This window comes from Melospiza melodia, chromosome 3 (genome assembly GCF_035770615.1).
Source record: "Melospiza melodia melodia isolate bMelMel2 chromosome 3, bMelMel2.pri, whole genome shotgun sequence".
Lineage (NCBI taxonomy): Eukaryota > Metazoa > Chordata > Aves > Passeriformes > Passerellidae > Melospiza > Melospiza melodia.
Window position 1 is genome coordinate 39,110,610 of NC_086196.1, and position 17,268 is coordinate 39,127,877.

General features: G+C 41.4%; 2 protein-coding genes across 2 annotated transcripts in view; one reads left to right on the plus strand and one right to left on the minus strand.

Annotated features, from left to right (window-relative positions):
* Positions 1-12,212, plus strand: FUCA2 (alpha-L-fucosidase 2). Its single transcript, XM_063151389.1, is given in 8 exon segments — positions 1-210; positions 212-486; positions 2,988-3,175; positions 4,854-5,193; positions 5,789-5,999; positions 7,356-7,546; positions 8,692-8,800; positions 10,115-12,212. Coding segments are annotated over 8 exon segments (1,650 nt in total). The 5' UTR covers positions 1-15; the 3' UTR covers positions 10,256-12,212.
* PEX3 (peroxisomal biogenesis factor 3) overlaps positions 11,409-17,268 on the minus strand; it is a 20,883-nt gene continuing 15,023 nt past the window's right edge. The window contains exons 6-12 of the mRNA XM_063151390.1: positions 16,239-16,305; positions 16,086-16,140; positions 15,661-15,817; positions 14,715-14,785; positions 13,788-13,910; positions 12,573-12,669; positions 11,409-12,209 (exon numbers count right to left, since the gene is read on the minus strand). Of these exons, the coding sequence (XP_063007460.1) occupies positions 12,126-12,209; positions 12,573-12,669; positions 13,788-13,910; positions 14,715-14,785; positions 15,661-15,817; positions 16,086-16,140; positions 16,239-16,305 (654 nt within the window). The 3' untranslated portion in view covers positions 11,409-12,125. The remainder of the gene's footprint in view (positions 12,210-12,572; positions 12,670-13,787; positions 13,911-14,714; positions 14,786-15,660; positions 15,818-16,085; positions 16,141-16,238; positions 16,306-17,268) is intronic.

Genomic DNA, 17,268 nt, shown 5'->3' on the forward strand with positions numbered 1-17,268 from the left:
GGAAAGCACGGCGGGATGCCGGCCGAGGCATCAGCCAGTTACTTCAATTTCTTAAAATCCTCAAAATCCAGGGGGCAGTTTGTGCTCCAGCAGCCAGATGGAGCGGCTCCGATGGGGAAGTGCCCCCGGGCGGCGGGCGGGCCGGGGGAGGAGCGAAGGGGCCGCGGGGCCCGCCCTGCCCGTGTCCCGCTTCTTTCCCCTTCCCTTCCCCAGCCAAGCCCAGCCCGGCCCGGCCCGGCCGAGCAGCGCCGCGAGCTCCGGCCCCGCCGCCGCCATGTCGGGCCCGGGCGGGCGCGCCGCGCTGGCGCTGCTGCTGCTGCTGCTGCTGGGGCTGCCCGGGCTGCCGCACGCCCGGCCCCGCTACGAGCCCACCTGGGGCTCGCTGGACGCCCGGCCGCTGCCCGCCTGGTTTGACGAGGCGAAGTTCGGCGTCTTCATCCACTGGGGCGTGTTCTCGGTGCCCAGCTTCGGCAGCGAGTGGTTCTGGTGAGCTGCAGCCAGAGCGCTCCGGTCGCACCGGAACCGCCGCGGCGGACGGGCCGTGCCGGCCGGCCCAGGGCTCTGCCTGGGAAGCAGCGCTCGGGGCAGGCGGGGATGGTGTGGTGGCCCCCCGGACAGCGGAGGTTTGGGTTGGAGCCCCTCTGCAGGCTGACCGTAGAGCTCAGATGTGTGGGAAGAGCTCTGTGCCCACCCGAGTCACGGACTCCATGGCGTAGTTTGCAGAGGAAGTGGAGTTGGAGGTGCCTCTGGTGTGTCTGAGCGCCTGTCTGCCCAGCCCCAACACTCCCGAATATCCCCGCTGAAGTGACTAAATGAAGCAGAGAGCTGGTAGAGCTGAGACAAGGGCCTTGCAGCACAACAGTGCTGGGGAGAGGTGGTTGGTGAAGTGGCCAAAAGGGCCCTCTCCAGGACCACCATGAAGGGATGGGTGAAGGGGGTCTCCCTTGTGGGGACAGGCGTTTGGGATGTGCCAGCCTCTGGAGCAGCCTTGTGCACCTGCAGGAGTTATGTGGGGAGCACAGAGCCCATCGCTACCCTTACCTGGCAAGCAGCCTTGCTGTGTTCTTGTGCGCATTCTGTGCTGCTGATGCTTTTCTTTTCTTCTCTCTCTCTTTTTTTTTTTTTTTTTTTTAACAGTTATTACTATTATTTAAGAGTGCTTTGCACTTAAGACAACCTAAAACTGATCCTTCAGATAATTTTAGTTCAGAGGCTCAATGAAATCTTTGTACTGTGAGTGTTTATTGGTTCAAGCCCCTTAGTTGTAAGCATGTTTCTGCTGTCACCTTTCCATACTCTACCAGGTACTTCCTGTGAGACTGCAAGTGACACACATTATTATTTACAGTATGAAGATAAAGGTAGCTTTATGGCAGAGCTACGGCGAACCTTAATTACTATATTTGCAAAACAAACCAACATATATCTAATCAAACCAATGTTTTCTGACACCTGTTCTTTTCAGAATTAGGGTCAAGTGTTTCAGCGGGTTTTTAATGCATACTACATTTACTAATAAATTACTTTTAGAGAGCTGGGACAGAAATAGGTTTGGGTTCAAGCCTCACTCAGAGTGCTGTACTCTGATAGTGGTGTACAGACTCAGGATGGAGCATTTGGTTTTTGACCCCAAAACTTGAATTGTTTTTTATATTCCTGTATTCTCCTATCCCATGGCAGGTGTGGGTCTAGAGCTGCTTCAGGGCCTTCTGACAGCTTGTGCAGTCAGATGACTGAGGTCCTGCATTAGCAGTGTCAAATGGAAGGTCACAAACTGTTACCGCCCATCATGTGTGCCTTCCCTCAGTGCTCCACAGCCTTGGTAAGGATGTTTCTAGACAGCATGGAAGTGTTCATGTCAGCAAACCATGTGACTATGGGAGAGAAGCAAGGTTGTTACTTTTTAATTTAAGAAATTACATACTTTGAAATCAGAGGGTTTTTTTGTTTTTATTTTTAAAAATTTGTTTTGCTTTATTGTTATTTCCTCTGCCCTTGGCTCTTTCAATGAGGAAAGCTGTCTCAGCCTCTTTCTTCTAAGTTTTTTTCCCCTGTTGGCTGCCAGAGATTGTGTTGGTTTATGCTGAAGTGTTTTTGGGAAGGTTACAACAATAATCACACTGTGATCTCAGAGAACTGAGATCAGAGTCCAGCTCAGGACAGGAGAGAGAAATTAATTTCAAACATTCAAATTCTGGCCTGTTTTATTTCTTCACTTTACAATCTATTTTCATATAAGTCTAAATTTGACAAGAGGATTTGTGCTGCTTGGTTTATTCATAAAAAGGTGACAGAGGTGCATTTGTAAGTGTGTGGTGTTCTTGCAGGGGCAGGTTTTGGATGGAGGATGTGCTTTCTTCTGGCAGGGTGGCCTTGCTTGCAGGGCTCAGGTGTGCAGAGTCTGCAGTGACCTGGTCTCAGCTCTCTCTGGCCCTGGGGCTGTGGACATTGGGTCACTCAGCTGCACTTGTGTAGAGGGCTTGTGACTGTCAGAGAGGTAAAGGTGACGATCCCCATATTTGTGGGTGGCAGGGATTGCAATGCTGGGGGCAGAGCAGAGATGCCTGATGGCTGAGGTGTGAGACTTGAGGAGGTGAGACATGCAAGTCCAGGAAAAATGCACTTCTTGTGCCACCTGAGCTGCTTACACAGACTGTCTGTGGTCTCTAGTACAGTTTTGAGATTTGGGTATTGACCAGCACTGTAATTTTTCCATCGTCAAAGTGTAGCTGCTTTTTTCATTGCTTCAAATGAAATCCTGAGACCTTTCCAAAGTGGAGTACAAAGATGTAGAACATGGACAAATAAGATAGAAAAAATGAAATCTTTGCTAATCAATACTCTTCTGGAGCAATTTCATCTTATCACCAGTGTCATGTACCTCCAATGCCTCTACCTCTCAGTGTTGAATAGGAGCTGATCATTTAAATTCTCTTTTCTTTGCCAAAAAATATATCAGCAGACATGCTTTGTTCTGTATTTTGTAGGTGGTACTGGCAGAAGGAAAAGAGAGAGCCCTATGTGAAATTTATGGATGCAAATTACCCACCTGGCTTCAGCTATGAAGATTTTGGTCCTCTGTTTACAGCAGAATTCTTTGATCCCAACCAGTGGGCAGATATTCTGAAGGCTTCAGGTGCAAAATATGTTGTCTTAACTTCAAAACATCATGAGGGTAAGTGGAAGCTTTGTGAATGTTAGTAATTGCTGCATTTCTGTCAACAGATGTAAAAAATATGTGACTTTTTTACCTTCTAAGAGACAGAGAAAGCCAGGCAGGCTTACCTGCCCCACCACAGCCAAAGAGGAAATAAAAACCCCCCAAGAGATGTGCAGGTGTTTTCCTGACCTTTGCACAAAAGCTGTGGCCATGGAGTTTGCATAGGAGGAGCAGTAGATTGTGCCACTGTTCTCTTGCTGTAGGTAAGACAGCCTGAAGTGGTGGTGGCAGCTGAGCTTCCTGCAGTGGCCACAGTTTATTTTTTATTTCTGTGCAGTTTATTGCTGAAGGAATCATAAAAGTGAATTCTGCATTGTTTAATATTTGGAGAGCTGCTGTGAGCAGGCAGTTAGCAAACTCCCTTGGTTTCTCCAAGGAATTTAGGAACATGTTGCAGGAGTCAAACTTCAGATTTCGGAAGGTATAGCTCTTCCTGATGTAGTGAACAGAAGCCAAAACCTTGAACCAGCTCTAGCTTTTCAGGCACTATTTTTTTTAGCAATGTAATTGTAAGGTACTTTGCCGAGAAAAGTAAAGAAAAAGAAGGCTTCTGGAAGGAACTACACTAGCAAAGGAAGTATAAAATATTAAGATATTCTACAATACATCTAATGAAGTTTGTTCATCTTTTTGAGATGTGGGTTCAAGGCTGGCAACTTGTGAAGTGTCAATTTTAATCTCAGCTCTGACACACATAATTCTGATCCTGAATTTCACTTGTGGTGAAATTCCCAGTGACTTCAAAAAAAAAACAGGATTCATTTAGTCTGTCCAATAGCCTTGTGCATGAATTTTTAAGTTGTTTAGTCCACACAATTGCATGTATCCAGTTCACAGAAATAGCACAAGATTGATCAGACAGTGAGTATAAAGGGGTTAGAAGGTGAGAGGGGAGCTCCTCTGGCAGTGGTCTGAGTCTGCAGTGCAGCAGTATTTGTAGGTGGTTGTGCTGGACTGATGGATGTCTGAAAGGTCAAATCCCTTCTGATATTTAATCTTGATGTTTTAACAGCTGTTTCAGGAGTTTTTGGTCTCTCCTCATACATGTACAGAGTAGCTGATTGAGCTGTTATAAATATCAAGGCAAACAAAAAGTGAACATTTGCATAAGATGGAAACAGAAAAGAGAACAGTCTTTGAATGCAAATGATAGCTTGGGCATTCTGCAGCTGAGAAATAATTCTATCTTTCACTTGCTGATTGTGTATTTACAGTTCACATTTGATGTAGATGCCTCAAAAGCTGCGGTATTTTTGGGTAATTTCAGAGTTGTAGAGTTAGAAAATGCATTGTGTTGGAAGGGGCCTTAAAAGTCATCTCGTTCATTTAATTGGCACATATGAATAGACTGAATAATAAAAGAGAAGGAATAATTATCCTAAGCAGTACAGAACTGGAAAATATAAATGTATATGCATACATATAAAAATACATGGTGTTCTGATATTAAAACTACTACCTTTTTTGTGCATAAACAGGTTATAGGCACACCTTATACCATAACAACAATATTATTACAGATATAATTTTTATTATTTTATTTTTTTTCAACACTTCCAACCACTTTCCAGAAAGAACTGTAATGTCCTCGCTTCTTCTTTTCTTTCTTATCCTCTGATTTTTCTCTTTTTAGGCTTTACTTTGTGGGGGTCCAAATATTCTTGGAACTGGAATGCTGTTGATGTGGGACCAAAGCGAGATCTTGTTGCTGAACTAGCAACATCTGTTAAAAACAGGACTGACTTGCATTTTGGGTTATACCATTCCCTGTTTGAATGGTTCAATCCTCTCTTCCTTGAGGATGCCACCAATGCCTTTAACACAAGCAAGTTTCCCACCAGCAAATCATTACCAGAACTCTATGAACTTGTGACCAAGTACCAGCCAGAAATAATTTGGTCTGATGGGGATGGAAATGCTCCAGATACTTACTGGAACAGCACTGGTTTCTTGGCTTGGCTCTATAATGACAGGTACCTAATGATGCTGGTTTAGCTCCTTATCTGAAATTCTGCTGTTTGTTTTTTTTGGAACCTGCTACTTCTGCTTAAAAGGACTTTAAAAAATATTAACTCTCCTGAAATACAGAATCCAGATCTTTCCTAGAACTATCAAAGCTGGCATTCGAAAAAGACTGTTTTGTATTTTTAAAACACATTTGTAAATTAATAATTTAAAATGGTATTGGCTATTCTGCTTAATCACACTCTTCCCTAAGTATTTGCTGTTGCACAGAAACACAGGATAGCAGGACAATTTGAGAATATGAGTACATTGTTGTCATCACAGGCTGAACATCTGGCAGCGGATATGAAGTGCAGAGGGATTTCTGGCAGAGCTCCTGTTAAAGTCTGGAACTTATTTCCCTAAGAAATTCTGATCTGGACCTTTTATTAGCAAAGCATGAGAATAGAATTCCTGACGTTGCACTTAATCTTATTGTAATAAATTAATAGTACAGAAGTCATCCAAAATGTTAGTTCCTGGGAGGGATGCGCGTGGGAAGGGATTACACTGGCTGTGACCGCGTTTCACGGAATAAAAATAATAAAACTCCTCTGTTCCCAGCCCGGTGCGGGACACAGTGGTGACCAATGACCGCTGGGGAGCGGGCAGCATCTGTGCCCATGGCGGCTTCTACACGTGCAGCGACCGCTACAACCCCGGGCGCCTCCTGCCCCGCAAGTGGGAGAACTGCATGACCATCGACCGCGGCTCCTGGGGCTACCGCCGGGACGCGCGGCTGCGGGACTACCTCCCCATCGAGGACTTGCTCAAGGTACCGGGCCACAGCAGCTGCTGCCGCTCCCCGCTCTCTCTCCTGATTGCTACACTGTGCTGTTTAACATATCGATTGTCTATCTGTTTTTATGAATAAGATGATTTTAATTCAATAGTGAATCCATGAAACAATAAATAATTTTGTTAATTTCCAGCCTTAACGCTGGCAGGATGGAAAACCCATGTAATTCTTAACCTTTCTCTTAGTTGTTTCTATAGAATGAATTTCTAGTAGAAATTCAGTCAGTTTCTTAGAAGCTGTTTTCCCTGTGAGTAACTGGCCAAGGACTGCTCTGGACAGTCTCATAATTACCTTTTTGTCTAAGTTTCTCTGGTAACTGCATAGGCAAGCTGATGGGAAGCAAAGAGTTTCAGTTTCACAGCTCCTGTCTAGGAACTCCTGCTGGAAGGCTACATCTTTCCCCCTTTCTACAGATAGAAACAGTTTATGACTCAGCAGTAGTTTTACTTTGTAGAGAGAAACTTTCCTTACAGAACATACAGATAAACACTACCAAAAGCAGACTTCTGATGTTGTTAAAACATTGATTCTTTTACGAGGCTGAGGTATTAAAAAAGATCTGAATCTTAGGAAAACTGAATGAAAGAAGACTGATCTGTCTTCCAGAATAATGCATTCAGTTGCAAACTTCAGCTAGTAAGGGAAAGATTGTTACTGTTGCTTAATATTGTTGCTGTTTCTAGTGCGGTCCTCACAAAAGACAATTTGAAATTGAAGTTACCTCTTTTCAGAGGCAGAAGGTTCGAATTAATTCAGCAGCATGTGTGCAGCTGTCTGTTTCTCAGACTTATGCATCTCAGTCCATGATCTCTGGAGGGCAGTGTGGATGTGAACACAAATTTTGTAGGCTGTGTAGGACGCTTCCTTGTGTTTTACAGATGTTTCTATAAAATAGGAAAAGCATCAAACAGGAGGAAGGACGAAGTTGCTTTTCTAAGATTCAATAAAGATGAAGTAGCAACTATTCACCTTATTCTACTCTGGTGCAGAGAAGACATCTGTCCTATTAGTAAAACCCTCAATACATTTTTGCAGAAGTTGAAATGATAAAGAGTTGCAGGATCTGATTCTAATGTAGATTCAGGCAGACATATTGGCACAAGAAGGTATTTGGGGCTGGTTTTGGATGTAAAAATTGACAGTAGAGCTTTGTTTTATGAGAGCTTAAGTTTTGTATTAACTTTTGGGATGAACTCCCATGCTACTGCATGCAGCATTAGCATAACTCGTGGTTTATCATTCTGAAGCAGTACAGCAGACTTTAGAAAGTACTGCAAATATGTGATTTCATTACGCATAACCATGTGCTCTGTGTGTTTAAAAACACTTCAGCAACTTGTAGAAACAGTGTCTTGTGGAGGAAACCTCCTGATGAATATCGGGCCCACCCACGACGGTCGCATCGCTGTTGTGTTTGAGGAGCGCCTGAGGCAGGTGGGCTCTTGGCTGCAGGTCAACGGAGAGGCCATCTATGGAACAAAGCCATGGAGAGCACAGAACGACACTGTCACCCCTGGAGTCTGGTAAGTCTGCTGAGCTAAAATGCAGGCTCTGGAAAGCAGCACCAATGTTATGTGAAGCTTTGAAATCCCTAAGGACTTGATGCTACAGAAATCACCGTCTTAGTTTGTATGTGGTGAAGGAATTAATGCCTTTTGTAGTGTAAGCAACTGCATCTAAAATGTGTATAAAGCTGCAGGTAGAGACTAGTTTTGGGATGATGCTGAGGCTGAAAGGAAAGCTGCAAGCATTTCTGTGGTCATCTTTTGCTTCTTGGTGTAGGCTAATCTATTAGGTAATTCTATTTGCTTCTAGTGGGCAACAGAAATGAAAAAAAAATCTGGAAATACAAGATTGTTATGAAGTGTTTATCTGAACAAAGGAATACTCAATGTCACTTGGAGTTTAGAAAGTGGTAAGATAACAGCAATTATTTGGTTGCTAGATACAGTCAGTCTCTGGCCTCCCCTCTGCCCTTGTTACTTGTAGCTTCTCTAACATCTTCATGATCCATCAGGGTTTTGGTCTTAGCCCTCTTGTCTCAGTGGATGTTTTTATTCCCATTCCCAGCAAGATTTGGCCATCTGGCTTTAGCCTGGAGATGCTCAACTGTTGACTGTTAAGTAAAATCCCTTTCAAGAGCAATAAAAAACTGTAACTAAATAGGAAGGAGGGAGGAATGTTTCAGGGGTATGCCACAAGATTTCCAATGGCATAGTGATGAAAATAGGAATTTTAAAAACTAGCTACGCAAAGTGGAAACTCTGTTGCCCATACTATTTTTAAATTCTTTTAGTCTGCATGTTGGTGTATAGATGGGAGTTACCATGTCTTTCTGAATATAACCTACAGTTATCTGTTAATGATTCCCCATCCTGCAAGTATCTCCTTCCTTCCTATGGCTGAGTTGATACACTGTGCTAAAGTTACAACAGATGTTCACCTCTGAATTCAGTTCTTTAATAGTTTTCATTACCTCTAGTATGTTGAAAAAAATTTTCAAGGAACAGCACATTATTAAAGGGCCAGGTGGTTATGTGTGTGAAAATGTAATAAATCCTGACCTTTCCAATCCATTTTTCCAGTCTTGAAAGCACTCTTATTTATCAGTTCTAAAGATTTCCAGGGAAAAGCTGACAATGCCTTTTTGGTCTCCATTTCCAACCAGGTACACTTTCACCCCTAAAGAAGGGAAAGTCAATGCTATCTTCCTTAACTGGCCAGTCTCTGGGATTTTGGAACTTGGTGAGCCACGGGCTAAGCCTGGAGAAACACAGGTAAAAGAGAGTCCCTCCCCTCCTTCTAGGATGTGTCATGTTCCATGTTGTTTATTAAAGTTTCTGGCATCTTTGGGAATGCATAGCTCTTGGGACAGAGTACTTTGGAAGAGACCCAGCCAAATGTTTGTTTTCTTTCTGGGACCTCCTTGTCATAGTCCTCTCAGTGGGATGTTTCTTAGAGTGAGATGTCGCTGGGATATGTTTTAGCTTGCAAACTAAGAATCACAGAGGCCAAGGAGCAGGGGAGAAAACTGGGCCACTCCTCCTGTTTCCTGTGTAGACTCCTAACTCAGCATAAAGACAGCTTTTCTTTAGAAGCAGCTGTCCTCATGACTTGGGTGATACTGGAGTTGCTGTAGTGGTGCAGCTTTTGAAGTCAAAGCCTTGCAGGAAGGGGATGTACACAGAGGTTTTTGTTGCCCAGGGAGGCTGAAGAGCAATCAGTGTTACTCTAGATGTGCATCTTACACCAAGTGGAGGTCAGTGATGCCACACCTACACTGGCAAGTAGCAAGTAACCCAATGGAAGCAGAAGTTGGTATCAACTCTGTGCATTTAAGGGAGATTCACTTTGGTTTAGCTCTGCTCTGGTCTCATGCACTGCATGTCCATTAGCTGCTGAAATGCATTAGGAATGTTTCTGGACTGCCCCTTCTGGTCTAGTTCCATATGAAAGTAGTCTGATTGGTGCCAAGACAGCTCTGTGATAGGGGAGAAAGAGTAATTTCACAAGTGATGGAGATGCCTCTGGAATTTTAGGGGGGCAGGTAGACTCTGTGTACACTAGAAAGTACTATCTTGAGCAGAGAGACTGGTCTGCAGCCACTCCAGCAGGTCACCAGCTGGTATGACAGCTTACCTATCAACAAATCAACCTATTTGTGGTTCTTAGCTCTCTCTGAGATACCTGGCTTCCCTCTGTAAGAAACAGTCACGTTCTTTCAAGACTACAAGTTTCACCATGGGAAGCAGGCAGTTTGGAAACAGGGAATGCAAAGCTCTGTACTGTAGCTGCTAGATCTCTGCTTAGACCTAAATCCTACTCCAAATGTTTCCAAAAGGTGTTTATTCACTTTCTACAGCCCTAAGTCCTTCTCAAGACCCAACATGAGTAGCTTTTTTACTTGCATATCTACTTGCAAATGTTTTCCCATTACCTTTAATAATTATCACTCATTTGGTTAGTAAGTGGCATTTTTAGGATACTTGGTGAGTAAGGTAGCTATGGATCAATAATTACTTTGTCAATATTGCACTTATATGTACTTTGGGAAGGCACTGTTCTAACTATAGTGTGTGTTTCTATTTTAGGTGAAGCTGGCTGGATACAGGGAACTGCTGAAATGGGTTGCCCTGGGAGAAAAGGGAATGGTTATTGCTCTACCTCAATTGACTCCTCAGCAAATGCCATGTCAGTGGGGCTGGACCTTACAACTGACTGATGTAGACTGAGCCATACTCTGCTGGAGCCCTGGCTAGCACGGAGTGCTGATGCTTTGCTCTTTCTTATCACTGGTTTTAAACTTGATTGACTGAGAAAGACCAATAAATTCACTTTTTTTATGAAAAGTGGGATGTTATGAAAGGATGGAATGGAACAAACCTCACAAAGTCTAGCACTAGATAATTGATCCTTTGCACACAGTTTGGTTCTCTGAACTTGTGTGAAATATTGAGCAGCTACCTCTACACTTGGTTTAGTCACTTTCTGGCCAAGTTATGTGAAGAATGAGGTGGGGGGAAACAGGCACTAGACTTTCAGAGACAAAAGAAGGAATAAAGCTCAAGCTGGTGTTCAAATGCACATAACTCAGTTGTACACCCTCTTTAATGCAAGAAATTTACCTTCCACAAAAGTGCACAGTAAAATCTGACAGTTTTAGAGAAAAAATATTCTTTTTCCAGGTGTGTTTAGCTAGTAGTAGCTGAAAGTTTCAGCTGAATAAGGTAATGTTTGCAAGAACAGGCCTGTAAAGGTTAGAAATTAATCATAAATGCATACAGGCAATGCATATGTACATCATAATTTCTCAGCATGGAAGTCATTAATTTTACATGTTCCTACTCTTGAGTAACTCCATCCATTATTGGCACACAGGTGAACTGGGGGAGGGTTGGGTTTTTGATATTTTGTATGATTTTACATGGGTAAAACTTGTCCCTTGCTTACACCCTTTGTTTATACACAGTTACCAGGGTGCCTTCTGTGGACTATTAAACAAAATATATACTTCAGTGACTAACTTTTGAAAAAGAGAAATAATCAGGAGTTGCTAAGGATCTTCAACTCTGGCAAAGAGACAACATTTTAAGCAGAGTAGACTGCATCCAACTTGAAAAATTTCCAAACTCATCATGTGTCATGATTTGTAGGGATAGACATACAAGGTGAAGCTTGCAAAGAGGAGGAGATAAAGGACAATAAAAACCATGAATTATTTCTGTTTCAATGTAGAGACTGAAGATTTATTTTCCCTGAGTAATGTTTGTGAGTGCAAATTAAGTACTGTATAAGTTAAATTTATTCTTTCAACTCTGCCAGGATTTTGAGTTGACTGGCCAGTCAGGTTATTCTCTTTCCTAGTAATGTTAATACACACATAAATTGTACATTAAAATATTTTATTACAATACAGACAATTGGGCTCAAAATTAATACAAATTAAGATAAAATATTTACAAGGTAATGTGTACAGTGTAGCTGTTTGAACAGCATAAACAAGAGTATGTCTAAAAAACCACATTCCTTTAGTATTAAGTAACAGAGAGAGCAGACCCCCAGCTTGTTCAAGGGGAACATGCATCCATTGGCAAAGGCTTTCTGAAGAATGAGAGACTTTGGAACAAGATTTGTAAAGTTAAGGGATAAAAGATTTACTTTATAGAAAGAAAAATCTGGGGGAAGAAGAAGAAAAAAGCATTACTTCATTCTGCTGCTCTGTGCTATTCTCAGATCACTATCATTAGTTCTTCCCCAAACTTACACACCCCGGGCAAAAAAATGGGTTTTTAGTAACTTGCTGTAATACTGCCACCAGATGCCTTTTAGATGCAATAAAAAAATAACCCAATGAATTACAGAAGAGTTTAACCACTTTTTAAATAGAAAAGTCTTCATTTACCATGTTTCTTTCAACAAGAATATTTTTAATGGGTGAAGTGTAATTCAGTTAGAAGAAAATGTGGGCTCACTCCCACTTTCCTCAGAGTGCTCTTTCTGCTGGTCTGCCACTCCTACACCATTATAAAATTAACCCAAGTCTCATCAGTAGTCACCAGGGATTTGTTAGAAATACACCATCCATTTGTAAAAATGTGCAGGTCATTTCTCTAGTTGCTGAGGGGTACTAAAAGCTTCATAAACGTTAGCAGCAAAATCTTTCACTTGTTCCATCATCAACAGGTCCTGGAAGAAATGTATAAAATAAACTTCCTTAATCAAACACATTCCCCACTATTCTGCCTGTACTGCAGCACAGAATTCCTAAGAAAAGCACCTGGCACTCCCACAGGCACAACTCAAACTTCTTGCTTTAGGAGCAGATCTGCAAGTAGAACCAAGGCCAGAAGTCTGTGCTTCTGCGCAGTTCAGCAGAAGAAAGTTATAGAAAAACAGTGTATTTTTGGAAGATACAAATTGACAAAAAGTTTGTTATAGCAACTGTTTTCAATTTATTTAAGTCACTGAATTGAACAATTATTAAGAATAAATACACAACATTAATTTCAAGATTTTACTTGGGATACTGTAAATAAGGCAGATTCTTACCTGAACAAAGTGACTGGGTGTTTCACTGCATACTGAATGGATCTGTCCATTTATTATTGGAATTATCTTGGCTAAAGGAAGACTGACACTGGAAAGACTAGGAAAGAACAAAAAATACTGACCCGCTCAGACACAGATGAAGCCACTAAACTGTGATTATATAATTCTAAGTAATTACACTTAAAAAGTAAGAATTGAAAGACTGCAAACTAAAATGTATGGATGAAGGGATTTTTCTCCATAACAAGGTTTTCCTTTAATATAGAGAAGTACCAATTCAATTCCAGTCCACATTCCTATTACAGTTTCACACTTGCTTCTCATGCAAGAGTATTATGGTTTAGTCAGAGTCTTTGCATGTATGTAAGTAGACAGTTCATGGAAGTGCCTGTCTACAATTTCACATTATTTCAAACTAAACCAGACTTAGGCAGATAGCCAAACTACAGACTCTGGGGTATTTTAAGTGATGTAAATAGTATATATTTAAATTAAAACATAACTTTCTGAAAGCCAAGTTACTACAATAAACATACATAAACCCAGTTATCATTCCAGGTTTTAATTTTAATATTGGAGAAAGATTATTTCAAGGATTTGTAATGCTCTCACCACACTGCTTAGAACTCAAGTTAGCTTCAGATTAAAAGCTATTTTTAGACATTCTTCTAGGAGGATGTAGAAAATCCTACATGTAACTGCATTTTATCTGCATACCAGTGAAACCTAAGGCTCCCTGTCACTGGATGATCAGGGCACTGCCCACCCCCCTTCCTTGGGAGCCACAGGAACTGATGGAGGCTGGGGTGCTTGGAGCTCCAAAGGGGAGGGTGGGGAAGGGCTCTCCTTCTCCCAGCCTCACTGGGCACATCTGTCAGGAGTCACCAGCACAAGGAGAACCCTCCCCAGCCCAAAGACAGCCTGACTGTAGCCAGGCAAGACGTGGGCACAGGTCGTCTGATCTCTACTTCTAGGTGTGCAAGTAATGGTGGGAAAGAACGTCACCTAATTCTAGGGAGGGAGGAAACATGAATCCTCCTAGCTGCCTACTTGGCCAAAGTGAGGAGAACCCAGGGCTCTTTGAAGAGCAAGAAGCAGAACAATATTTCCAGCACAAGAACTCCAAGAAGGCAGGAAAATCAAGAGCCTTTTTGGAATTTACTATGAAGCCAAAGCATTACTGACATGAGAACCACAACAAAAGAAAATATTTACCTATTTACAGAGCTGTTTTGAGAAAGGTCTTTTTCAGTAGGTCTAAAAAATTCTGCCATATTGTCCAGCAGCCGACTGAATCCTCTATTTAAACATGTGCTCAAAACTGTACTGAAGTCTGGACTAAGAAGAAATAATAATACAAAAGAAGATTTTATTCCTAGGTTTAAATTTTTTCAAACTAAAAAGCCCTGCAAGTGTTCAGTGCTATAGGTGTCCCTCCCCTCACAGGTGATGTGTGAGCCAGACAAATGCCACTAGCATTGCCACCTCATGAAACACCAGCTCCCTCAACAACCTGAACTCTGCCCTAAGATTACTAAAACCCAGATAAACGTGAAGCATTCCTCACTTCTATTCCTTACTAAGTAATAACATAGAAGGGATTTAACCTTGAAGTGCCCCACATCCCTAGCAGCCAAACTGTAAGAACAGTTTGACATTTGCCTCAATTCCCTCATATCCTATGTTTATCATAGGAGCCTCACTTTAACCAGCTCTCTGGTAAATGGGCACCTACAATCACCCTCAAAAGCATGCCTTAAAAATAAATTCTGATAAGCCAAAACTGGTGTTCACTTCATCAAAGCAAGTAAATCCAATACAATTACTCTCAATTTACTCTGCTTTAGCAGAAGAGAAGTACCTCTCTGTTCCTACATTACTACAGAGTGGGTAAGGAAGAGATAATAGATCTGATTGCCAAGGACATTCTGGGTATCTCATTAAGGCAGCATTATTTCTTTAAAAGTTTCAGAGCTCACAAATTTTAATAATCCCAGCCTACAACTGATAAATAGAAAAATTTAATGCAGAATGGTCACATTTCTCAAATGAAAAGTTGTCAGCTTTTCGTAAGGAAGTAATTTTCTTACATAAACAAAAGTTTTGAGGAGTTTTATGTGAATATAGCATATTTCTCTGTACCTTTCTAGCATATCTCTAGTTTCATTCAATAATTTAATTGTAGCAATGTCTCTTTCTGTGAGTCCACAGGCCTAGAAAAACCAAAGACAGACACCATTAGCAAGTGCCATCAGCAACCGTAAGAGCAGAAATAGGAAAGTTGAGTACCGTGGTATTAAGTAGAATGCACAAGTCAAATATAAAAGAAATTATTGTTGTAAATGAGATTCTTTATAATTTGTGTTTTAAATGGTCACTGTAGGGTTTTAACTAAAAACAATACTAGCAGGAAATACCAGACTGTTTGAGGAAGTAATTTTTCCAATTCTGACCTTCAATACTGAAATCATCCCTGCGTATCAGATATCAGATAAAGTTAAAGCAATAAGTGCATGTAGGCACATGCTGAAGCCCAGGTTTCCTCATTACACCACTGTAACACCAAATGCAGAATGAGTTTTCTCCAGCCTGTGGTGTGGATGGAGACAAACACCTTCACAAAATTCAAGAAATTAGTGTTGCAACTGAGATTAGACACACTTTTCTCTTGACTCCTGTTCATTTTTCAGCCCAGAGGAGTCCAGCACACCATTCACTTGAGCACCAGCCAAGATGCCCCAACACTCCATGAATATTGCCAGTACACAAGTGTGGATGACACAATTTATCTCAGGGCTGAGTTAAGCTGTGCTGTGTCACAGCTTCTTTCACAGCCTAAAGGCAGTAACTGGGCTGCATTTCTGAGCACAAAGCTGACATTCTGAGGGTGACACTTGTTTTCTATCAAATCTGAAGAAAATATAACTGTGCCTGGATTAAAGAGATAAGGACATTTGATTTATGACAGAAGAGGCTTCACCATTTATTAAAGACACAGATGCCATGGTGCACTAGAGGACTGTTATGCACCCTTCCTTCCCCAAAAAAAGCAGAACGAAAAAAAGGTGAAAGGAACTGAATCAAGTACCTGGCTAGCCAAAGGGTTTTCTTCATCTGGCATCAGATAATGACATAAGGGAGAATAAGATGCAATCTGATCCGAATCTTTATGTTCCACTACTTCCCTGATATCTTTAAGTTTCTGTTCCAGTTCCAGAAGAGACAGGGTCTGCTTAAGGGAAATACTGGAAAGGAAAAAGACTACAGTTTTGATTGAAAAAATGAGTAATGCTGCTTCCTCTTTCTACCAATAACATGTTTACAAGTAACAAATTTCCAATCAGCTACGTGGGTTTGCACTGGCAGACACAGCCTGCTCTAATAAAAACATTGTTTTGAAAAAGTCAATATGCCTGCTTTTGTTTCCCCCTAATTCTTACAAAACTCTTTATTTTGGGAACAGTCATCACAATAAAACTTAAAAGCTAACCACAAAGTAATACAGGCTCTTACCTTCCAAAAACTTTATGCACAGCTTGTTTAACAATAGTTATTAACTCAGTCAGTCCTAGAAGTAAGAAAGTAAAAATTATTCTAATGATTTGTTCAAGTCCCAAAAAAAAGCAGAATTTTCTAAGTGTAGTTAGCTCTTAATAAGCAGCATACCATCTCCCAAAAGGTGCTGAATGCTTGATAAATATTGCTGCTGGACTTCAGGGGGTGCTAGTGGTGTCTGTGGGGGAAAAAACCAACAGTTCTGTAACATGTCAACAGTAGAAAATGCAAAAATAATATCCTTAATCTTTGTAATACTCTTCAGCAAACAGATTGCCCCACTCTCTTCAACTTTGTACTGACTCTTCCTACCCAGCAACCCCTGTATGTGTCATAAGTCTTCTGGCATTCCTTTCTTCAAACCTAGACAGATTTCTCTTCCATCTTCAGTGGCACAGAAAAATCTTTCACTTTTCATTCACCTAAAGGAAACTCTCTTAAAAACCTGCATTGCAAGTGAAACTAGACTCTCCACCACCCCAGAAATTAAATCTAGTGGAGTAAGTTATTTATGCTGAAATCTATTAAAAGCTTAACTGACAGAAAGAAGCTTTCAGAGACCAAGACAGGATTCCAGTCAGTCCAATGGAATGCCTCAGAGTTGGCCCTGTCAACCCACTTCTCTATGAGAAACTAACAGAGAGGAAATGTTTCTAGTTCAAACTCATTCTGCCCTTCTAAAACAGCTTTTTCAGGTTTTACAAAATGAAGCACTACCTCAGTCAACTCTGGCCTTCCTATTGAAAGCTCTTCTCCATCCTGCATTGACATGCTGTTCCTTGACTCTCAGCAGGAGCTATCACAGGGGGGCAGATGAGAACTAATCAGCTTGTATCCATTATTTTTAGATGAGCCACCCAGCAATTTGCAGGTCCCACTCTCTACAATGGGTACTTGCTTACTGTGGGAGTGATCTATTTTTACTGAGCAGTGATACACTATATCAACAAAAACCAGCTCTTCTACCTTGCTTGACCCCACCAACAGACATTTATGTAGATGATCTTTTGGAGCAAAACCAAACAGTCAAAATTTCAAAGACAACATTTTTCTTCTTCAATCTCAGAAAAATTTAAGTGGAGAAATTAATGTATGTACTAGGAAGACCTAATATTATTATATACATTTGCTTACATATCTT